Source organism: Protopterus annectens, chromosome 1.part1 (assembly GCF_019279795.1).
Source record: "Protopterus annectens isolate FY-2018-M chromosome 1.part1, PAN1.0, whole genome shotgun sequence".
Taxonomy (NCBI): Eukaryota; Metazoa; Chordata; order Ceratodontiformes; family Protopteridae; genus Protopterus; species Protopterus annectens.
In genome coordinates, this window is record NC_056726.1 from 1,522,794,188 (window position 1) to 1,522,819,056 (window position 24,869).

Here is a 24,869-nt window from a genome sequence, read left to right on the forward strand (position 1 = left end):
AAATATTAGGGTAACCAAGCTTGTGAAACAACTCCTGGAAGTGCATAGGGGACTAAGTGATGAGTCAACTGGTAAGCATTAACAGTTTACTCAAGAACTTTATACATGATGGAAGGAATGCAATAAAATGTGGGTATTGTGGTCTGTATACCACATCTGAGGATGCTGCTACAGATCTAGTCATTAGAAGACACTCTTGTCTGCAGACCCAGTTCTTGGGTACAACTTCCTAATGTTCCATTAGAAAATTTAGTTTTTTGATGCACCTCCATCCCATGCTGTTTATAAAAGGTTGAATGGAAAAGGAGAACTATACAAGTCAGTAAAGCACGCATTCCACCATATATTTCCTAAATACTGAAGAAGGAATCCATTACTCTGTACAGCAACAGCCCTGTTATTAGAGGGAGGACAAAGGGAAGCAGACATATTGCAAGAATATCCCTCCAGCCAAAAGACACAGGAAGGTCTTCTACCCCAAGGGCCTAACGTCAACCACACAGCAGCTGTGACGTTACCAGGCATCTCCCCTTCCAAACCCGCAAATCTCTACCCCAGCCCTTAATCTCTCTTCCCACCCATAAGATGTAGTGAAGGTCGGCCATCTGTCATCATAGGTTTATAGGTTCATAGATGTTTACTAGGATAATGACCACAAGGGCCTTTTTAAGCCTAACCATGCATCCCAAATCTCTGACAAGTTCTGATACCCTTGATAAGTGTAAGCATGGCCCTGGGAGATGAACATTGCAGATTACATGTTTGCATCAGAGACATAGGTGCCAAACCAGGGCTGAATGTAATGTAAATCAAAACTGGTTATACATAACATCAGATAAGAAGGGGATCCTGGAGACTGTCACCTCCAAAATATACTAACTCATTGTTGTCCCTGTCAAAAATGCAGGGCATCCTCTAATTCCAATGAGTTGAAGAACAGTTAGCAAAGCCCCTTATCTCAGAGATGTCTTCCAAGGCCACTGTGGAGCCTACAGCCCAAAGGATAATAATCCCTGGTTTTACTTTAGTCATGTCCGGATACTTAGGAAAGATGGACACTAGAGATTCATGCTAGACCTCACAAACTTAAACCAATTTCTCAAGAGTGCTCAGATTCAAAAAGTAGGGCTTCTGCCTCTCCTGAATGACAGCAAACATTATCAAAGGGTTGTGGCAGGGGATGGCAGGGGATCTGCACTGCCATTTGCCTTCTTGCCCTTTTGTTAGCCACATACCTTGCACATTCAGAGAATGTCTGGCGCCAGTAACTATTAATGTCTTGTTAGGGACTCCTCAGGACACCACAGTATTCAGGGTCTTCCAACCCCAGGAGGCAGTTGAACCTTCAAATGCCTTTTTCTAGGCTATGGCTCTAAGGAAAGAAGACACAGTCAAGGAATTCCTAAAGATCTTAGGATTCATGGCCCCGGTAGTAGTATGAGCAATGGGTCTCATAAAAAAGAATTTACATTCGTATTTAGATATGCTACCGATACATGTAACCCCACGTGAATTGGCAGCAGTGAGTGACTAGAGGTACAGGAAATGGTCACATTGGACCATGCAGGTGTGATAATGCAGGTGCAAATGGAGAAGAAAGGCCAAGATAGAATGCAGATGTGCAGTTTGCAAATAGAAAGCAAGAAGGTGAAATGGGAACTGAAGAACTTGTTTGATGAAACAATAAGTTTGAAATATTTTCTGCTTAAAAACCTCAGCTTTGGCCGGCTATGATCTAGCTGTATTCAACTAGACGTATAAGAGAATGTAAGTCCCTTTATCTGCACTTTTTTTTCAAATAATACAGTATTTAAATTGTTTTAACTGTGTTGCATGAATATTAACTGAACTGGAAGTTTTGACTCTGTTCTTCGGTTAGTTTTCGCACCCACCCTCCCTGTTTCTGTTTTGGTGTTAATCTTAGTGGCGTTGAAACTGCCCACCCCTCTTGTAAATTTGTGTTTGGATACTCCTTTGGGGCCCATCTCATTTGCTCACTCAACTGAGTGCAGTGAGATCATATTCTGATTTCAGGCACTCCTACTGTGTACAAAGAGAGCATCTGGGAAAGAGAAAAAAAAAAACATTTTAAGCTTGTTTCCTGCCTTTCCTGTTAAGTGGTAGAGACTGTTTGTAGGCTTCTGAGCCCCCAAGCCCTTCTGGATTGGAGGGAAGCCTTCTAGCTTAGTTTTGTTTCTTATAACTAGCCAGTTTTCTAGTTTCAGCACTCAAATCTGTTTCTTTGAACTCAGCACTGGTTCAGAACTCATTGTAAGCACTACATAAGCTGCAAATTACTACAGCACTCAACTTTCCTCACTTGTCTAGTGGAAAGCAGTTTTTAGTACTTAATAATTAAGCACTTATCCAGGAATGTCTAAGAGTCAGCGCCCAGTGATTTCTCCTGTTTACCTGATGAATATGGGCATCTTGGGGCAATGCAGCAATTGCCTCATGTGCACAGACAACCCTCTCCTCCTACCACCCAGCACTACAACCTGTGAGAGATGCACTTATATAGCCAAACTGGAAGCAAAGCTCTCTTCACTAAAGACTGGACTAGACAGTCAAGAGGAGAAGGTAAACACTTGCACCACACCACACTCATCACATAGTCCCTCAAAACCTACACCACCAAAACACACACAGAGAAACACAAAACACACACCTACATTTGCGGAGGCTCATAATAAAAACCTGCCCAAGCATCAGAGACATCCAAAGCATAAACGCAAGCAAACTCCACCCCCCAACACAACCCAAATGACACATAGCCCACAAACTCAGTGTGCCACTCAACCACAGCCCATAAGGCATAACAACGTACCCAACACTCTAGTCATAGGTGACTCTATAGTCAGGCACACTGATGTTCCACTCACTAGACTAAACAAGGAGAAAGTTACTGTCAGCTGCCTGTCAGGTGCCAGGATCCACCACATAATGCATGCACTCAGGTCACTCCACAGTAAGTACAAATATGACACTGTCATTGTCCATGTTGGTGTGAATGACCTGAGATGTACCTCCCTGGACTACATGAATAGAGACATGGAGGCGCTCTCCAATCTTGTATCCCAGGCAGGTATGACCCTAACCCTGAGTAGCATCCTGCCATCACCCAGAATGATACCACAGTACAAGGAAAAACTGATTGACTTCAACAGTTGGCTAAGCTTCTGGTGTCATTCTAAGGGGATCCAGTATTTGTCTGCCTGGGATGACACGATTGACAGACCACGATGCTTTGCCAGAGATGGCATGCACCTGTCGCCCTTAGGATTCCGGATACTGGCTAAGGCTCTTGCCACCCCTATAGTGCCTTTTTTAGGCAAGGTTCAAATGACAAATTCACCACCAGAACAGGTACAAGCAAGCAAAATCTGAGGGTAATGTTACTCAATGATAGAAGTCTAAACTTCAAAATGCACTCACTCGAGGCACTCCTTAAAATGGAGAACACTGACATCTGTGCAGTGACCGAGACCTGGTTCAAAGCTCCAGATAGCACCCCTGCATTACCAGGCTAGAATTCATACCACACCTTTCGGCCACCTAACCCAGAATGAAGCACTAAAGGTGGAGGCGTGTCCATATTCATTAAGGATATCCACACCTCCAGGCTAGTTGCACAGCATAATGCATCCGAGATTATCCAAGTGCAACTAACTCTGGCAAGACCGCAATCCAAATTGTAGCTTGCTACAGACCCCCCACCATGCCCCAGGATTCACATTCCTCATTTCTTGATACACTGGAAAGTATTAGGGTACAATCCAACACCCTAATAATGGGCGATTTCAATTACCCACCATTAACTGGGAAAACTACTTATGTACCAACACTTTTGCTCAACATTTTCTAGAATTCATAAATTCCAATGCCTTGGATCAACTTATTCACACCCCCACCAGGGGCAGCAATATCCTAGACCTGGTCATTACCAACATGGGAAACTGGTGTTCCACACCAGAGGTCAGTTACTTGTTGGTCAGATCCAACCACAAGCTAATCAGCCTAGACATCCACATCCCACCCCCACCCCCAATTAGGGAAACCATCGTAAAAAACTTCTCCAAAGCCAACTTCACACTTCTTAAGGCAGAAGTGGCAAACTTCATGACACCCATGCAGATGGACAACAGAGGTATGACTGCCGAATCCTACACAAATGCACTTTATAAGCACTTACATGAGTGCATGGATCATGCTATCCCTAATAGAACCAAGATGCTATCCTCCAAAAAAGGAAGCCAATCTGGTGGTCCTCTGCCATAAACAAACTCTACAACAGAAGAAAGAAACTGTTGCAAAAAAGAGTAAAATCCCATGACTGGAGGAACTCCCTGGTCAACCTCAGTAAGAAGCTGAGATCCCTCATAAAATCCTCCAAAGCTAGTTACGAAAACAAAATTGCCACTGACTCTAAAGACAACCACAAACCATTCTATAGCTATGTCAAGAATCTAAATGGGAACACTCAGATCTGCTCTGAGTTACAGCACAATGGCACTAAATATACAGAACCAACTGATATTGCTAACATCCTAGCAGATAGGTTCAGTGCTAACTTTACCCCGTCTCACCCCCTAGAGGGCCCATCTCTATACTGGAAGAATGCAAAGTTCCTATAATCACGGCTGCACAGGTAAAAAACACACTGTCCAAAGCCAAGAACACAGCATCCATGGGACCTGACAATATCCCAGGCTGCATTCTACATGAACTACAGAATGAACTGGCACCCTACCTAAGTACCATGTTCAATCATAGCCTCACCTCAGGCTTTGTACCCACTGAATGGTACACCGCAACGGTTATCCCACTCCACAAAGGGGGATCCACGGCGGACCCTGGGAACTACCACCCCATTAGCCTGACGAGCCTGGTCTGCAAGGCCATGGAACGTATCATCGTGGAGCTCACAAAGACATTGGTAATCTCCAAACTCTGGACCCTACCCAGTTTGGATTTGTAAAAGGCAGATCATGTCTCCTAAATCTGATTGACTTCTTTGAAGCAGTCACCAAAGCCACAGATGAGGGTAAAATGGTTCACACAGCTTGTCTCGATCTCGCCAAGGCTTTTGACACCATCCCCCACTCTGGAATTATAGATAGGCTCACTAAACTAGGTATAAATCCCTATGTCACAAGATGAGTTGCCAACTGGCTCACGGACAGAACCCACACTGAAAGTAGCAGATTCCAAATCCGACATCAGACCAGTGACAAGTGGAGTACCACAGGGTTCAGTCCTGGGTCCTCTCCTGTTTGGTATCTACTTCTCTGAAGTGCAGGCCAACACAGAAGGTCTTTGGCTAACAAAGTTTGCAGATGACTGCAAACTAGGAGCCATAATCGAAACTCCTAATGATGTGGACAAACTACAAAAAGGCCTCACTGAGACAGATACCTGGTGTCAAAGCCATGGCCTGAAGCTCAATGCCAAAAAGTGTATTGTCATCCCCTTTGGTAAAAACTCTGTACCCATGAACTACCACTTAGCTGGTAGTCTACTTAATGCTGAAAATGTGATGAGACCTTGGGACACAGGTGGACAGTAGTCTCTCCTTTTATAATCACATCGCCACAGTGGTCAGGAAATCCTTCTACATGGCTCATCTCATCACAAAAGGATTCTCATCCAGAAAAAAAGAAGTCATTGTTCCCCTCCACTCATCACTCATTAGACCCATTATAGAGTACAATGCCCCTTTTGGTATGTACCTCACAAGACGTCTACAACAACTGGAAAAACCACAGAAATGCCTCACAAAGAGGATTACTGACCTCAAACAGATGCCCTATGCAGACCGTCTCAATAAACTACAGATTTACTCCATCGCATATCCCCTACTCATGGACGATCTCTGCCTAACATACAAAGCTATGTCAAACCCAGAGCTGTTGGACATGCTCCACTTAAAGAAATCCCAATCCTGCCGAGCTATACGTTCTATGGACCTAAACCTTGTCACCACAATAAGCAGAACATGCTGGAGGGATAGATTCCTGTCCCAGAGACTTCCCATACTCTGGAACAGACTACCTATCTATGTCAAACAGAGCTCCTCATTAGCACTCTTCAAGAAAAATCTTGATGATTGGATGGGGAATGGGAAATTCACCCCGGGGATCACGTCTGTGGCTCTGCTCGACAGGGGCACAGGAAAATAATTTTCTTGGGTGGCGAAAGCCAGGGTATATTTTTTGGCTAGGCTTGTATGGGCCCTAGGGCTGATAGCCTAGTACCTACCTATGAACCTATGAACCTAAAATTCATACATGTTGTGCATACCTGGTTCGTATGCCACTGCAGAGAGCATCTACGTCTTCCCCTCTCCCACATATATAATTTTATGCCTTACACAAAACACACAAAACATCATACCATGGATTTGGAAAACCATTCTAATTAAACTCCTCCTGTAGCTAACCAACCCAAAAGATTCCTCTCACTTAAGTCCAATATCCATCTTCCCAATTCTGAGCTAACTTCTTGGAAAGATAGTCTACACCCAGCACTCCCTCTATATCCAGCAGTACCATCTGCTGTCCTCCAAACAACATGGATTCTGGCCTGAATGAAGTACTATGACAGCACTTTGGTCCCTAACTGATGACATCCTGCTAAACTCTGATTATGGCATTCTTATACCTAGAACCAAACCCCACAGCACTGCAAATGCTCTGTCACACCAACTCTCATTACCCCTAGAAACAGACTCCACAGCACTGCACATGTTCTGTCACACCAACTCTCATTACCCCTAGAACCAAATTCCACAGGACTGCCCATACTGTACCACACCAGCTCTCATTACCCCAGAACCAAACCCCATAACACTGCACATGTTCTATCACACCAACTCCCATTACCCCTAGAACCAAACCCCACAGCACTGGGCATGCTTTCTCCTCTCAGGTACCTACTCTTTTGAAAGCTCTCCCCATTGGCATTAAGGAAATCAACACTTATTCCAAATTCAGGATACAACTAGAGAAGCACTTCTTCATCCAAGCCAAATGCTTCTGCTATAACACAGGACGTATGACCTAACCTATGACCTTTGTTAGTCTCTTCTCTGCACTCCAATTTCACTCAAGATTGACCCACTTTAGAAACAAATGTATATATTGTAAAATGCACTTTGCTTGATTGTACATTGCATTGTGCTTGTTCACTGGAATGTTTATACACAGTTTTTCAATGTAATTAGTTTGAACTGTTCTGTTATTGCTTACATTTCTGTATTTTCTGTTTGTAAAATGTTTTGTATTTCACCCAGGCTGATCCTGAAATTGTTCAGTATTGATCAGTGCACTACCCAGTAATCAAATAAATAACGGGTGATTGATCATTGAAGGTTGATGGTTGTACAGGGAGTGATAAAAATCACAAAAATATTATATTATTTGATAGTTTAATCTTTAAAGTTCTTATGAAGAAAATTATTTTTAATATCTATGTTTCTTTTTTTTTCAGCGTTCACGAGGTAGTCGAAGTATAAAGGTAAGTGTCTTTACAGGCATATATATGTCTCATGTTTGTTTTTGGACCATTTAGCTGCTTGACCTTCTTTTTGTCTATTTGTATGCCTTTCCTTGGGCATCTGTGTGCCTGTTCATATACATTTCTGATTCACACATTTGTTTTTGTGTTTGTTACTTATATGCTGTTTCTTCTGCATGGACAACCTACAACTAATTTTAAAATATTTGTTTGTTCATGTATTTTGTACATGATCTTTGCATTATTTCAATAATAACTCAAATGATATAGTTCATGCATAATAAATTGCAAACTGGAGCACATGTTCAAGCAGCAGTCTGGAGGGTGATGGAATAAAGTATGCTGTCCATTATATCATGGGAAAATTCATCAAGTAAGATCCCAGTTATTCTCATTAGGGGTAATATCTAATTATCAACCATGGGATAGGTAAGACCAATCTCTAAGCAAGTGGGATAGCTTCATTCGATACAAAAAAGGAAACTGACTAGGCTTAAAATGGCCCACAAGGCCAGCTAACCTGGTATTTACCTATGAACCCGTAAATCTATGAATGCTTATTTTCTCTATGATAGTTCAGTCTAGGAGTTAATCTATATAAGTAGCGGGAGGTGCACAGGGACTTACCGCACCCATAAAAATGCTTATTTCCGTCATAGTGTTGCCAGTTGGTGTGTAGATAATAATATGAGATGCAGTACCTCAACTTATTTCTCTGTGTTGGGTTTGTCCTATAAAAGCTTAGCCAAATGATCTTACTGTCAAAATTATAGACAAAAATAAAAAAAAAATGAAAAAAAAAAAAAAAAAGAACTGTAACAGTTGCTATTGTCCTGTAACTGATTCTTCCTTAATTTCCTTCAAATTACAGCCTGTATAGTTTAGATTTATTCTGGGCGGCCACAGTGGTGCAGTGGTTAGCATTGCCACCTCACAGCAAAAGGTTCTCCAGTTTGATCCTCGGCTGGGGTGCCTTCTGTGCAAAGTCTGCACGTCCTCCCTGTGGTCACGTAGGTGTGCTCCGGTTTCCTCCCACATCCCAAAAACATGCAGATGGATTAGACACTCTAAATTTGCCCTAGGTGTGAGTGTGTGCCTTCTGTGGAAGGTTGGGTGCTGGGCTGGCAACTTGACACTGTAAAACTCTACTGCCAGTCATGAGCAGACAAGGTGATCTGCTGTGGTGACCCCTAACTGGGAAAAGCCGAAAGAAGAAGATAGTTTAGATGTATTCTACATAAAAAATTCCAGCTCAACTTTATAGTCATAGGGGTTACAACCAGTTTTTACATCTAGCTGTAATACACAATAAAAGGGGTGTTTGCATATCAGGGTCACAAACTGCTCTAAATACCAGGGTTCACTGTACACCCTTGTCCCCACCAGTGGTATTATCTTAGGCACTCAAGCTGCATCTTTTCCCAAATCTTGTCCGCAGAACCTTTAAGTAATTGTTAGCCATTTATCATAGGTTCATAGGTTTATACTAGGCTATCTGCCCTAAGGCATTTATAAGCCTAGCCCAAATTTTTGTGGCTTACGCCACCCCTTATATGAAAAAATACTGTGCCCATTAGTTTGTTGTGCCTCTGTCCAGCAGTGACACAGAGATGATTCCCGGGATAAACCTACGATCTCCCATCCACAGGTCAAGATTTCTCTTGAACAGAGCCAGCGAGGTGCTCTGCCTCACATGGACCGGGATTTTATTCCACAGCATAGGGAGTCTCTGAGTGATAAATCTATCCCTCCAGCACGTCCTATTTATATCCGTGCTAAGGTTTAAGTTGCTTGCTCTAGTGGTTTTGGTGGATTTGGATTTTTGAGGTGGAGCATGTCCATTAATTCGGGTTGGACATGGCCTTGTATGTCAGGCACATGTCACCTCTGAGCAGACGGTATGCAACTGAATAGAGCTGGAGTTTCTTCAATCTGGCAGCATATGACAGATTTTGGAGTCCCTTTATCCTTTTGGTGAGGAACTTTTGGGGTCTCTCCAATTGCTGCAGATGTCGGGTGCGATACATCCCGAATGGGGCATTGTACTCGATCATTGGTCTGATAAGTGAAGAGTACAGGGGAACAATGACCTCACTAGATCTGGATGTGAATCCCTTCATGATCAGGTGGGCAATGTAGAAGGTCTTTCTAACCACTTTAGCAACGTGAGTGTCAAAAGAAAGGCCACTGTCAACCTGGGTCCCCAGGTCCCTGATAACCTCTTCTGTGCTTAGTGGATTGCCACCTATATGGTAGCTTGGGGTTACCTTGTTTTTCCCGAAGGGTATGACTATACATTTTTTGGTGTTTAACTTCAGGCCATGGCTCTGGCACCAGCTATCTGTTTCTGTGAGTCCCTTCTGAAGGATATCCGTGTCCGATGCACTTTCCACTATGGCCCAGTTTGCAGTCGTCTGCAAACTTTGTCAGCCAAAGTCCTCCCATGTTGGCCTGTACTTCTGAGAAGTAGATGCCAAACAATAGGGGGCCAAGGACCGAGCCCTGTGGGACACCGCTTGTGACCGGCTTGGAGTCTGACATAGCGCCAGCAACTCTAACCATGTGGGTTCTGTCCTTAAGCCAGTTTGCAACCCATCTTGTGACATATGGGTTTACATTTAAGCTGGTAAGTTTTTCTACAATACCCGAGTGGGGTATTGTGTCGAAACCTTTGCAAGGTCAAGGTAGGCTGTATGGACTGCCTTTCCCTCATCAATGGCCTTGGTGACTGTTTCAAGAAGTCGACCAAGTTCAAAAGGCATGATCTGCCCTTGACGAAGCCAAACTGGGTCGGGTCCAATGTCTGCAAGTCCCCTATATCTTTGTTTATGAGCTCCATTATGATCCTCTCCATAGCTTTGCAGACTAGACTTGTTAAGCTTATGGGGCGGTAATTACCAGGGTCCGTAGAGGCACCGCCTTTGTGGAGTGGGACCACAGTTGCCGTACGCCACTCCTTGGGCACGTATCCTGTGGTAAGGCTGAGATTAAACAGCTGCCTTATGTGCAGGTTTAATTCCTCATTTAGCTCGTGTAGCACACAGCCGGGACACCATCCGGTCCCATTGATGCTGTGTTTTTAGCTTTAGAGAGAGCAGCTTTCACCTGCGCATTTGAGATGTCTGGGAGGCTACACTCTGCTGGGATAGTTATCTCTCCTTTGGGGGGGGAGAGGGGGGGTGAAGTTTGCACTGAACCTGTCTGCCAGTATGTTGGCAATGTCTGTGGGTTCAGTGATTTTTGTATCATTTTGGACTAATTCTGAGCATATCTGGGAGTTTCCACCCAGGTTCCTAACATAGCTGAAAAAGGCCTTATGATTGTCCTTTGAATCCATGGCAATTTTTCTCTCAAAATCGGCCTTAGTTGATTTTATGAGTGCTTGTATTTTTTTACTAATAATGATCGGGGTGACTTCCCTTTTATGGATTTTGTTCTATCATGTAATAGCTTTCTCCTCTTATTGTAAAGTTTGTTAATGGCTGGGGTCCACCAGACTGGACGTTTGCCCTTTGTGGAAAGAGTCTTGGTTTTATTTGGGATTGCCTGATCCATGCAGTCCTGGAGGTGTTCATAGAAGGCATTTGTAAGGGCTTCCGCAGCTTGGGTTGTGGTTTCCACTGGCTCAGGGGCCTTGAAGGATACCACACCAGTCTTGAGTAGTGTGAAGTTTGCTTTAGAGAAGTTCTTCACTGTGGTCTTTTTGTTTGGGGTGGGGCGGGATGTGGATTTCCAGTGAGATTAGTTTATGATCAGATCTCACCAATGAGGGATATACTTCCAGTGTGGAGCATTTTGTCCCCATGTTTGTGATAATGAGATCTAGTATATTTTCTCCTCTCGTGGGAACAGTGACTAGCTGTTCCATGGCATTTGAATTTATGAACTCCAGGAACCATTGGGCTAGAAAGTTAGGGCTTGAGTAATGTTCCCAGTCTATATTCGGGTAGTTGAAGTCACCCAATATGATGGTGTTTGGAGATACATTTATACCCTCCAGTGTCTTCAGGAAGGCTGTGTGGGGTTCCTGAGTTTGAGAGGGTGGCCTGTAGCATGCTACAATTTGTAGAGCAGTTTTGCCTATGGTTAATTGCACCTGGATGGTTTCCGAAGCTTCGTGCATTGCCACCAACCTGATGGTGTGGGTATCCTTTATGAATATGGATACACCCCCTCCTTTTGTGGTGTGGTCCAGGTTTTGGGGCCGGAACGCATGATATGAGGTAAAACCTAATAGTGCCGGGGTGCTTTCAGGAGCCTTGAACCAGGTTTCAGTTACAGCACAGACATCGATGTTCTCCATACTGAGAAGGGCCTCGAGTGCGTGCATTTTGAGATTTAGACTTCTGGCATTGAGCAGCATTACCCTCAGTTTCTTCCCATTTTTGTTTTCTAGGGTGGTAGGTTTAGAATTTGAGCCTTGCCTAAAAAAGGCACTATGGGGTGGCAAGAGCCTTAGCCAATATCCGGAATCCCAGGGGTGACAGGTGCAAGCCGTCCCTTGTGAAGCAGCGTGGCTTGTCAAGCATGTCATCCCAGGCAGACAGACACTGGATCCCCTTTGAATGACACCAGACATTAAGCCAATTGTTAAAGCTGATCATCTTGTCTCTATATTGTGGCATCATTCTTGGTGAAGGAAGGATACTGCTCAGGGTCAGGGTCATACCTGCCTGGGCTACATAATCAGAGAGCTCCTCTATGTCTCTTTTCATGTAGTCCAGGGAGGTGCGTCTCAGGTCGCTCACACCAGCATGGACAATGACTGTGTCATATTTGTACTTGCCGTGAGTGACCAGAGTGCTTGTGTTATGTGGCGGATTCTAGCCCGATAGGCAGCTTACTGTGACCCTCTCCTTGTTCAGCCTGGTGAGTGGGACGCCAGTGTGTCTGACTATGGAGTCACCTATGACAAGTATGTTTGGTGTTGTATTTGGCCTTAAGGGCTGTGACTGCTTTGCACACTGCTTTTGTGGTTTATGTGTTGCTTGTGGGGTGTCTTGAGGTAGCAGTTGTTTGGGTGTCTGCTTTGGAGGCCTCTGCTGTTTAGGTAAATTTTTACTCAGAGCCTCAGAGTATGTCTTTGTGTGTTTATGTGTTTGATTCAGTGGTGTGGTAGTATTATGTGAGGCTGGTTTTGTGGTGTGTGTAGTTGCCTTCTCCGCCTGTCTGGTCTTGCCAGTCCTGAGTTGAGAGAGCTCAGCCTCCAGTTTGGCTAAATAGCTGCATCTCTCACAAGTATTTGTGTTATGTGGGAGGAGGAGAGGGTTGTCTGTGTACATGAGGCAGTTATAACATTGCCTCAAGATTCCCAGATTCACCAGCTGGACCGGAGAGGAGATTGACAACTGACCTTTGGACATGCTAGAATAATATTGGGAATTCCTTAATAATTGAAAACAAGGGCCAGTGGGGAGTGAGGGTGTAGTGCTTTTAATTTTTAGTGCTGACTTATATAATTGCTTTAGTGAGCAAGTGCCAGGTAACTTGAGTGCAATGTGTTACAAGTAACTAAATGCAAAAATGACAAACAGTAACTTTCTTTCAAGTGAAACAAGGAACTAGTACAGTAAGCAATGCAGATATCACTAGTGATCCACAGAAGTGCTGCGAAGCCGCGTATTAGGTAGAATTAGCTTCCAGGGAAATAACAAGCAAAAAAACAACAAGCATATAAACAAAGCTAGATTCATCAGGCCTGGATCTAGTCTATGCTAGAGCAAACAAGGTGTACCAATTTCAGTAAGATGCAGTTCAAATATTCAGGCACTATAAACCTTTAACCAGAAATTCCCAGCTCAGAAGGGCAGAGTCCAGCCTCTTCTCCCACAAGAGTGCAGACCACGAACCTTCTTAATGTAAAATAACTGGCCTGAAGCCCAAGTGCCTAAACCAGAACTAATACCCTTGGACACTGGGCTCTCAATCAGCAGTTCCCAACTTAGAAGGATGAAAGCTACCTGTCCTGCCACCACAGTGCTTGCCACAAACCTTCCTAATGTAAAACAACTGGTCTGAAGCCCAAGTGCTTAATCCAAAAGACTTAGAATGATAGCTACACTTTAATCAAGTTACAACCAAGCAGTAATAAATACAATTGAATACTTTAGAGAATGTCTGGATTAGTGCTCAAGTTACACAAACAAAGCTAGATCCAGCAGGCCCGAATCCAGTCTATGCCACAGCAAACAAGGCGCACCAACTTCGGTAAGAAGCAGTTCAGATATGCATGCACTATAAGCCTTTAACCAGAAATTCCCAGCTCAGAAGGCAGAGTCCAGCCTCTCCTCCCACAAGAGTGCAGACCACGAACCCTCTTAATGTAAAATAACTGGCCTGAAAGCCCAAGTGCTTAAACCAGAATTAATACACTTTTAGAATAACAGACACTGAGCCCTCAATCAGCAGTTCCCAACCTAGAAGGATGTAAACTACCTGTTCTGCCACAACAGTGCAGACCACAAACCCTCTCAGTGCAAAACAACTGGTCCGAAGCCCAAGTGTTTAAACCAAAAGGCTTAGAATGAGTTACACCAAGCAGTAATAAATACAATTGAGTATTTTTAAGATGATGCAAAAGTAAAATGAAGTAGGTAGAAACACAAGTACAGTAAAAGCAGATACAAATTTTTTTTTTTTTTTTTTGTCTGAACAAGTGCTAAGATCAAAGAAACAGATTTGAGTGCTGAAACTAGAAAACTGGCTAGTTATCATGTAAGAAAGGTATAGTCCTTTCTGAACCTGTCAGTCACCAGTGCATTAGAATTATCAGGTTTACAAAAGCTCTTTTCAGTAAACAATAGGGACACAATGTGGGTGACGTGCATGATTGACCAGGCTGTGTGTATCTATGCTAGTGACTAGAGCTTGGAGCATACATCTGTGACAATGCTGCACATTTGTACGTTTAATGCATTAACTTTTTGCAGATTTAAGCTTTTGCACACACTGTAAAGTGAAAGGCTATTGTGGATATCCTGTACTTTCCTCCTCGGTAAACATTATGTGAGCAGTCACTACTAAACTTATTTCATCTCTTTGTGTGTAGGCACTTAAGCACTCTTAAAACATGGTATCTTATTTTACAGACTTATTGCATGTATTTGTTTAGTTCTGTCACAGGCATGGTATTTCTTTATTTATTATTTAGTTATTTGCTATTTAGCAAGGCAACGATAACACTGCTTTTCTTTCGTAGTCTCCACACTCCTGGGAAAGCAGACATAAAAGAGCATTTTTTCTTGTATTCAGTTATTTACTTCTGATGACTCTCTAACTTGCAAATGTTATGCACTTTTATTTGTAATGTCTAATAAGGTATTTTCAAATGTTAGGTTATTTTTAAGTAATAAGCTTGTTTGTATACATTCATAATTTATTCCACAGACAATCCTGCTTTTCTAACTTTGGTGTAATTCCTAAACTAGTTTTCTCTGTTCTGCTACACTGTATACTCTGTAATTGATTTTAGTAAACTTGCTGTCATAGGAGTCAAATTTTTTCTATGAACTATTTTTAGCATAAAAGTTTCATGTTTTTTCAAGAATTCTGAGACTGTTTCTTAAAGTGTAGACTTGCTCCACAAACACGGCAGTGGGTGGGCTGGTCAGTTAAACCTTTTCAGCTGTAACCTGGGCTCTGAAGTAACAGGATACAAGAGAAACATATTTTTGTTGATTAATATTTACATTTACAACCATCTGTAGAGAAGGTCAACTTGGTTATCAAAATACTAACAATCACAGCAGCTTTGCTTACATCCATAATAATGGTCAGAGCAAGCAGTGCACACCTAAAGAAACAAATTATCTCACACTGTGAAAGCATCTGGATTTTTAAGAAATGCTTTTCTAGTTTAGTCTTAATTTCCCATATGGTCTGCTGTCCCCCTACTTCACTTGAACTTGTTCTGTGTAGCTGTCCCCTCCTAGAGAAAGCCTTTTCACCTATAGTTAAATTGTACCTAAGCCTGACTAATGGGATGGATTGTCCTGTCCATCTCTAAGAGAGTATAATTGGTCTATGACTGACAATTTGCATTTTTAGTGGGTGAACTCCGGCTGAGAATAAAAATTTTAAATATTAATTGTGGATAATTTTAAATAAAAGTATGATAAGTTAAAATATTGCTCTGTTTGCAACTGTAACCAGTTAAAGCCCTTAAGGTTGCAGTGATGGGTATGCACACTGGCAAGGAAAGTACACCTACAGATTTTATTTTTAGCCATTTGAAGGTTATAGGTATCAACACCAGGCTAGATGTGGAGACGATAACAGGTGCCTGTCTGGAGTTACAATCTGCAATATCATGCAGGTACCAAGATGATTCTGTCATAGTCTATGTGGGTGTAAATGACCTGAGACACACCTCACAGGTACCAATATGATTCTGTCATAGTCCATGTGGGTGTAAATGACCTGAGACACACCTCACAGGTACCAATATGATTCTGTCATAGTCCATGTGGGTGTAAATGACCTGAGACACACCTCACTGGACTATATGAAAAGAGACATAAAGGATCTCTCTGAATATGTGCCATAGACAGGCACATGCCTTGTACTGAGCAACTTTCTACCTCACCAAGGATGATGCCACAGTATAATCAGAAAATTATTTCAGTAATTGGCTTACTTTCTGGTGTGACTCCACATGGATCCAATATCTGTCAGCATATGGGAGGACATGGTTAAGACACGACATTGCTTTGTTAAGGATGGTCTGCACAAGCAGATGTAACAAAAACACTTAGTGGTGCCAAAGCCACGGATTAAAATTCAGTATGAAGAAATACATTATAGGGCCACTAGAAAATCGTCCACCCAAGCTAATGACTCCCATCAATAAAACACCCTTAAGAGTTGACCAGGTAGTTAAGGATATGAGGAAAATATGCAGACAGTAATCTGGCCTTTGACTAACACATAGCAAAGACAGTAAGAACATCATTCAGTGTTTCCCAACTGATATGCAAGAGTATGGCATCCAGGTCCCAGGAATATATAGTACCCCTCTGTTCATCCCTTTTCAGATCCGTCATTGAGTACAGTGCCCATTTGGCATCTACATAACCAGGCACTTGTGACAGTTGGAATGCCCTAAAAGGTTCCTCACCAGGAGAAACCAGGGTTTGAATACCGTCTGCTACACCTTTAGGCCCTATATCTGTACTGAGTCTTCTACAGGTTGTTGAGATGCGATCTGTGCCTGGCATATAAGGCATCGTCAGATCCCGCTGTGATGGAGCACCTGCACGGCCACAAAACAAGCAGCACCTGAAACACTAGATTCGAGGACGTGAACCTTGCCTGCAACCTAAATATAACATTCTGGAGAGACCACTGTATGTCTCCAAGGATCCCAACACCATGGAATAATCTCCCAATCCATGTGAAGCAGAGTTCATCCCTAACAATATTCAAATGAAACCTTACACATTGGATGACAAATCACAAACTGACCCGTGGTCTGGACCCTGTGTCTCTGACTGACAGTAAGTAAATGAAACTATAATTAACACTGAAACCTTACACATTGGATGACAAATCACAAACTCAGCCGTGGTCTGCACCCTGTGTCTCTGACTGACAGTAAGTAAATGAAACTATAATTAGCACACATACACCCACGTAACCCTTAGCTACCTCCCTACTTACATACCCCACCATATAGGTATTCAAGGTATTTGGGGGCAAAACTGGATTAGGTTGCATGAGTGCACTTATAAAGTCCCTGATGGTCATTAGCCTAGTATAAACTTATGAACCTACGGATGTATGAATCAGAAGGGGTAACCATATTGCAGTTTTTTATCAGAGCATTTTCATATCAGTTACCTTTGAAGTATGTACATTTCTAGTAATCCTGTTCTACATTATCCTCCTTTGGTTGATGCTACTGCTGGAATCCTTTATTTCTATCTTTTTTATTTTGTTTTTAATTCTTTCAGATTCTTTAAAATTTTAGACCTTGTTAACAAAATAAAAATGTTAGAACTTGGAAGAGAAATTTCCACATTTTAAATTATTCAACAGCTTTCATATGTAAAGCCAAACTCAAAGACAACAACAGTAATCAAATCCCTGTACGTTGCTCAAAGCTGAAAGTGTCTGGATTCACAGCAAAGGCAACCAACTTGAGAGGGTTACTAAGTGCAAGTTCTTCAAGCTGCAGCTTTGCTCATCACAAAGGTGTGGATTTGGTATAATGGTTAAGGTCTTTGCCTCATAAACAAAAGGTGCAGGGTTTATTTCTGACCTTGAGTTATTGGCTAGGCTTAAAATGCCATTTAGGGCAGTTAGACTACAATTCACATATGAAACTATGAAAATTAACCAGCTAGGCATACTATACCCAAGATACTACAGAAACTACAGAAGGCACTCTGAGAATATCATGTTTAGCAGAGCAAGGGAGTGACACAAAATCCAGGGTGGTAATATGGCAGGGATTTGCGGGTATGCTGAGGTACTCACAGTGTACACTAAGTATCAGGGTGAGAGGTGATAGCATCATACCTTCGGTAGTAGGGTGTGGAATGTTCTGGTGGCAGAATGGGATGTCAGCCTAGAGTACTCTGGATAGCAGGGTGAATTTGTTTGTAGTGGGCTCCGTGTATGTGTGTGGGAGGTATGCTAAATACACAGTACCTTGGGCATCAAACTGAGAGATGATTACATGGCACCTTTGGTATCCAGGAGTGGTTTTTGCTGATTATTCTATGCAGTAGTAGCAGGAGCAGCCTAGGAGATGTGCAGAAGGTTTGCTTCATAAAAGGGGGAGGTTCTTTCTGGGTACCCCCTGTAGGAGGATAGGAGGTGTGTATACAGTATTCTGCATTGCAGGATGGAAGATGCTGTTATTTTACATTGTGTAGAAGGTGGGAAATTCACTCTGGGTTTCCCAGCTTGAAGGTGGGAGGTGCTTAGAGGGTACCTGATAGCAGGGTGGGAGGTGTTTGTAACAGGGCAGAAGGTGCTCACAGGGTACTCTGTTTAGCAGGGTGGGATGTTATTGTGAAGTATTCTCTGTAGAATTGATAGTATTTCCAGGATACTTTGGGTTGCAAGGAGAGAAGTGCTCAATAATTACTCTGGCAACTGGCTGAATAATGTTATGTGTTATTTTCAGTAATAGTGTGAGAGTAACTTTCAAAGTACCCTAAGTGGTAGGATGGAAGCAACAGATGGGATTTTAAGAGTGGTAGGGCAGTAGATGTACAAGGTATCCTGGATAATAGGTCATCCAGATGGTCCAGGGTGACAGAATAGAAGGTGATGCCCGATATTTCTATAGGCAGTATGGTGGAAGGGAGTCATAGAATGCCCTAGGCCCTTGGATAGTAGAGTATGAGGTAATCCCTCGTAGCAAAAAAAACTTAGTGAAATTCTCCAGTGGCAGGATGAGATAGACATAACAGGTAGAATAGGCTTCTAAACACCAGGGGATAAGAGGGACTTACAAAGCATGCTATACAGCATAGTTTGAAGAACTGTCTGCATACTATGGTTAGTACTGAGAGAGGAAATTAGCAGGTATCCTGCACAGAAGTGTTGGAAAATCAAAAGAAATTCTGAGTAGCTGAGAAGGAAAGACTCATGTGGTGATTTAGATGGAGTCCTTGTTTGGCTTGCTTGCTGCTCCCTCTGTGCTATTGCTGATCTCTGCCTGCATTTGATTTTTCCTACCCACTTGCACAACTGTTGTACTTTTAAACTTGGTGGCCTCTGAGTTTCCTGCCCCGACTATAAATCTGATTTTGGATGCTCCCAAGTCCCATCTCATCAGCTCGTTCTACTGAGTACTGAGAGATCAGTGGGGAAGGCCCACCCCCGTAGTCTCTTAAACTTGAATTATCTTCTGTTTCCTCCCTTCCCACTTACTTAAGAGAAACATTTACTTTATTCAGCTGCTTTTACTGTATCTGTGCTTCTTCCTTTATTTTATTTTTTGCTGCTTCTTAAAGTGTTCAGTTGCATTTATTCTGCTATATTTATTACTGCTTGTTAGTAGTCTGATTATAAGCTTCTTAGGTTTGATTTAACAGTTGGCTTCAAAAGTACAGTTTTGTACATACCATAAATGTAGATGTTTGAGTGTATACCCTGCTGCAGTCATCACACTTGGGTTATCCTGGCCGTCAGTCGGCCAAAATTCCAAAGTCTTGGTCCGGCGTCGGTTGCTGTCACTTCTTCCCTGACGTCAGAGTGCCAGAGATATATCAGAGGCATCCAATGCCATTTTCTTCAGTTTTTTCTTGCCCCCGATATCAGGTGCCCCTAATAGGTAGGCAAAAATATATGTATATATATATATATATATATATATATATATATATATATATATATATATATATATAGCTATCTTGAAAAAAGTAAAACAAAACCCTTAGGCACAAGCAAATACACCACAGAGGTTGTATAGAATAGAGATAAGTTCAGCTGGTTTTAGAGGGGATGGAGGGAGGGCAACCTGGACTGCAGCAGGATATACACTCGAACATCTACATTTATGGTAGGTACAAAATTGTACTATGTTCATCGTGTCACCCTGTTGCAGTCATCACACTTGGGTAGAATTCCAAAGCTAAGGATGGGCGGAGGAGTCAAACAGGGTTAGAGGGGGCTAGAAGGCCCTGCAAAACTGTAGTGGCGAAGCCCGCCCTGGTCTTAGAGTAAAGTGGTAAGTGATAATGTTTGGTGAAGGTGTGTACTGAACTCCAAGTTGCAGCTTCCAGAATATCTTTAGTCAGTACCCCCCTGAGGAAGGCTGTAGATGTAGCTGCTGCCCTGTTAGAGTGGGGCCTTATGGTAGTAGGAACTGGTTTTCAATGGTGGGTGTAGCAAAAACATATGCAATGTCCTATCCATTTGGAAATGGTTTGTTTTGAGATAGCCTTTCCTTGTGATGCTGTAGCATAGGATACAAGAAGCTGGTCAGATTTTCTGAAAACCTTAGTTTTATCCAAGTAGTAACGTAGCTGTCTGTGAATGTCCAAGGAATGCAGGAGTCTTTCTCCTTTGTTCTGTGGATTTGGAAAGAAGGTGGGTAAATGGATGGTTTGATTTAGGGCCACACTGGATACCACCTTAGGCATAAAAGAGGGGTTAGTTCGTAGAGAATCCCTGTCTTGATGAGAAATGAGGAAAGGCTCTACTGCCATTAGTGCCTGAAGCTCTGAAACTCTTCTAGCTGAAGTGATTGCTAGCAGCAGGGCAGTCTTCCATGATATAAACTTTAGGTCAGCTGAGAAAGATGGTTCAAAAGGAGGTAGCGTGAGTTTTTCCAGAACAAAATTGAGGTCCCAAGTAGGTGTTGGTGCTCTCCTGGGAGGCCTAATGTTTTTAGCCCCTCTGAGGTACTGCCTTAGAAGTGGATGTGAAAATAAGGGAGGATCTGTGTTGTAGTGAGCAGAAATAGCTGAGGCGTGGATTTTAATAGATGAAAAAGAAAGCCCTTTGTGTAACATCTCAGTTAGATATTGCAGAATCTGAGGTATGTCAGGCTGAAGGGTATTTTGGCCTTTAGCTTGGTTCCAGGCACAAAACCTTTTCCATTTGTCTGAGTAGGCTTTCCTGGTGCTGGGCCTCCTGGCCTCCAGAATAACTTCCATAACAGCTTGTGAGAGAGGAGCTGGCTGGTTGCCTAGGTGATTTGCCATGCAGCCAAGTTTAAGGTTTTGAGCTGGCTGTGTAGAATCTGATTGTCTTGCTGTGTGAGCAGGTGGGTAATTTGTGGTAGAATCCATGGTGGGCCATGGGCCATATTCCTTAATAGTGGGTACCAGTGCTGGCGTGGCCAGTCTGAAGCAATGAGTACCATTCAGGGTCTCTCCATCCTGACTTTCAGTAGCACCTTTGTGAGAAGAGGTAGTGGAGGAAAGGCATATACTGTTAGCATTTTCCAACTGAATGAGAGTGCGTCCACTTTCCAAGCTTGTTGGTGAAAAGTCCTTGTGCAAAACTTTGTTAGCTGACAGTTTTGAGGGCTGGCAAACAGGGCTATGTCTGGGAGCCCCCACTTTTGAGTTATCATTGCGAATACTTGTGGATCCAGTTTTCGTTCGTGGGGATCCATGATGTTTCTGCTTAGGTCGTCTGCCAATATGTTCTTTTTTCCTGGCAGGAATTGAGCTTGTAATTGAACTTGGTAAGCCAGTGCTGTGTTCCACAAGGTCATTGCTTGCCTGCATGGAGGGTAGGAGTGTGTGTCCCCTTGTTTTTTTATGTACCACATTACTGTGGTGTTGTCTGTCCTTATGATAAGCTGTCCTGGATGCAAGAGGTCCTTGAAGGCTGTCAGAGCATTTTGTACAGCTAGCATTTCTTTTTGATTGATGTGCAGATTCCTTTGATCAGCTGTCCATAAGCTTTGAACGCACTGTCCTGCCATGTTTGCCCCCCAGGCATAGTCTGATGCATCTGTTGTCATGCTTTGCCTGGCTGGGGGTAGGGTTAAAGGCTGACCCTTGTGGAGGTAACAAGCCTCTGACCACCATAGATACTCCTGTTGAAGGCAGGGAATGAGAGTTATCATAGTTTCCAAGCTGTGACTGTGTTGAGTCCATACGCTTTTTAGCTACCATTGTAATTTCCTCATATGCAGTTTTGCAAATGGCATTAGTAGTATGCAAGATGCCATGAAGCCCAAGGCCTGCAGAATTTATCTTGCAGGGAGTTGGGTCTTTGTTCCCATTGTTCTGAAGTATTGAGTTAATTGTAGTTTGTCTGGATTCAGATAAGACATCTCAGCCATTGTATTCAAGCTGGCACCCAGGAATGTCATAGTTTGTCAGGGCACTAGTTTTGATTTCTGTTTGTTTACTGTGTACCCTAGGCAACTTAGAAGATGTCTTACAAAAGCCAGGTGTTGTAAGAGAATGTCCTTGCTTTCTGCTTGTATGAGACAGTCGTCCAGGTATGGGTATATTTGAATTCCCCTCTGTCTGCAGTATGCAATTACTAGTGCCAGGCATTTTGTGAAGACCCTGGGTGCAGTAGATAAACCAAAGGGCAGTGCAGAGAATTAGTAATGGGTTGAACCTGCAATGAAATGGAGGTATCTTCTGCAATTTTGTCTGATAGGGACATGCAGGTATGCCTCCTTGAGGTCCAACGTTACTAGCCAAGCTTTCTTGCCCAACATGGGAAGAAGCTGCTGTAGTGTTAGCATTTTGAATTTGGGTACTTGCAAGAAAGTGTTTAAAATTGAAAGGTACAGAATGAGTCTCCAAGCATCGTCCTTTGTGGGGACTAGAAAGAGCCTTGAGTAAAATTCTTGGCCTTGCTCCTGTGTAGGTACCAGTTGGATGGCTTTCATGTCCATGAGAGCTGTAATTTGTTTTTGTGCCTCTGCCCATTGATTTTGTGGCAGGTTTGGCATTCCTTTTATCCTTGGCAAGGTGTGGAAATGGAATCTGTATCTGTGTGAGATAATGTCTAGGACCCATTTGTCCTTTGTGACGATGCACCAGTTGTCTGCAAAAAGTGTTAATTTTCCTCCCAAGGGAGCTGCCAAGAGGGTTTTGCTTGGCAGTTTGATGTTTAAGTCATTGTGTTTGCCTTCTAGTGGTTTGGGACCTGTCTTCTCCTCCTTTCTGTGTTGTAGTGCCCCATTGGCAAGGTTTGTAAGGGATTTGTGCTTGTCCTCTGCCCCTTGGGCGCCTGTATTTACCCCTCTGTGGCCTGTCAGAAGCTGGAAAGGACCAATTTTTTGTTGGCCAATTTCTGCTGAAGCGTTGGGCTGTACCTGTAAGAAATCTTTGACCATCTGCATAGATTTTGCCTTATCCTCCATTTTCTTTAAAACCTCCTCTGCTTTAACCCCAAATAAAACATCCTGCTGTAAGGGTGCATCCGGTAACTTTGCTTTAACATGATCAGGCAGAGATTGTTTCTTTAACCAAGCATGCCTATGTATAACAGACCCAGTAACAGCTGCTCTGGAGGAAGCTTCCAAGGCATCAAAACCACATTGTAAAGTATGTTTGCCCACCTGTTCAGCTGCATGCAACAGATCTTGCATTTCCTTGAGTTCAGACTGTTGAGGGAGCATGTCCATCTTTTGTTTTATTTGAGACATAAGGAATTGCTGGTATTTAAGCATGTGAAACTGACAATTTAGTGCTCTCATAGCTAAAGTAGTAGAGGTGTAAACCTTCTTCCCCCACCTGTCTAGTGCTCTAGAGTCCCTTTCCGAAGGTACAGGATTTTTAGCCATAGAAGCCTTAGCCCCTTTGGGACCCTGGGAGATTGTCTCTGGATCAGCAGCAGGGCTTTTGTAAAGGAATTTGTGAGAGTCAGGCACTCTATAGTATCTATCTGGTTTGGCTGGAGCAGGAGGCAGAGAATCTGGATTTAAACTAGATTCTAAAAAACATCATTTACTATGTCCAAAACAGGGGGGATAGCAAGAGGTCTGTGCTGAGGAAGTAAAAGAAACTCCTGGAGCCTTTTCTTTGAGTCAGAGTAGTCCTGACCCTCCCAGTGGAAATGTTTCCTCATGGTGTGTAAAGTTTCCCCAAAGGAGTAGTCTTCAGGGGGAGAAGCTGAGGGAATTGAGTCTTCAGCATCTGAATCTTCATAAAGGGAAAAGAGTAATCCTGTTCCTCAGAGGAGCCCAAGGAAACAGACACCTGATCAGAGGAGGCATAATCCTCCTCTTGTCTAGGCCTTTTGTCGGGGGGGGGGGGTTGGGAAACCCTGATCAAAGAAATCAAATCTTCAGCCATTTTAAGCATCTGTTTCTTAGGCATAGGGCCTTGACCTGGAGACTGAAGTGTAGGCTTTTTTGGTTTTAGAGGAGTCTTAAGCTTAGCATAAGATTTTATGGTGAGGGTAGTCGGTCTGAAGACACCTTCAGAAACCAAAGGTGTTTCTGCAGCACCGGCTTCCCCTACTGTGATGTCGTCGGATGGGCCTAAGGAAAAAGGCTGCGTTGGCCTAGAAATCTCTGCTGGGGGATCCGATGCGGCCTGGGGATCCAATTCAGCAGTAGCCAGGGGCTGCGTAGGCGCCTCACTGAAAACCGGAGAACCGGCGACTGGGCCAGCAGAGGCCTCGGAGTCCGGCTTGGATCTAGGCTGCCTGTCCCTATCCCTGCATTTTTTATGCACGCTGGTAGTCAGTTGCTCCGACGGCATAGTGTAATTAAATTTTCTACCAAAGTAGTGCCGTGCGAAATCAAAGCGGCGCTTTATAGTTCGCGTATTGAACATAGCACAAAATCGACAAACAGAGACTTGCGGTTTGGGCCTAGGCAATGTATACAAAAAGAATGAAAATCCTTATGAGGTATTTGCTTCCCACAAGAAATGCAATTGTTAACTTTTTCTGACATCGGACTGAGGCAAGAA

The 24,869-nt window shown here is 43.1% G+C and overlaps 1 protein-coding gene across 5 annotated transcripts in view; it reads left to right on the top strand.

The window, feature by feature from the left end:
* COL16A1 (collagen type XVI alpha 1 chain) overlaps positions 1–24,869 on the top strand; it is a 3,146,845-nt gene that overhangs the window by 1,289,721 nt on the left and 1,832,255 nt on the right. For all 5 annotated transcript variants that reach the window (XM_044082765.1, XM_044082783.1, XM_044082773.1 and 2 more), the window contains exon 12: positions 7,489–7,515. In XM_044082765.1, the coding sequence (XP_043938700.1) occupies positions 7,489–7,515 (27 nt within the window). The remainder of the gene's footprint in view (positions 1–7,488; positions 7,516–24,869) is intronic.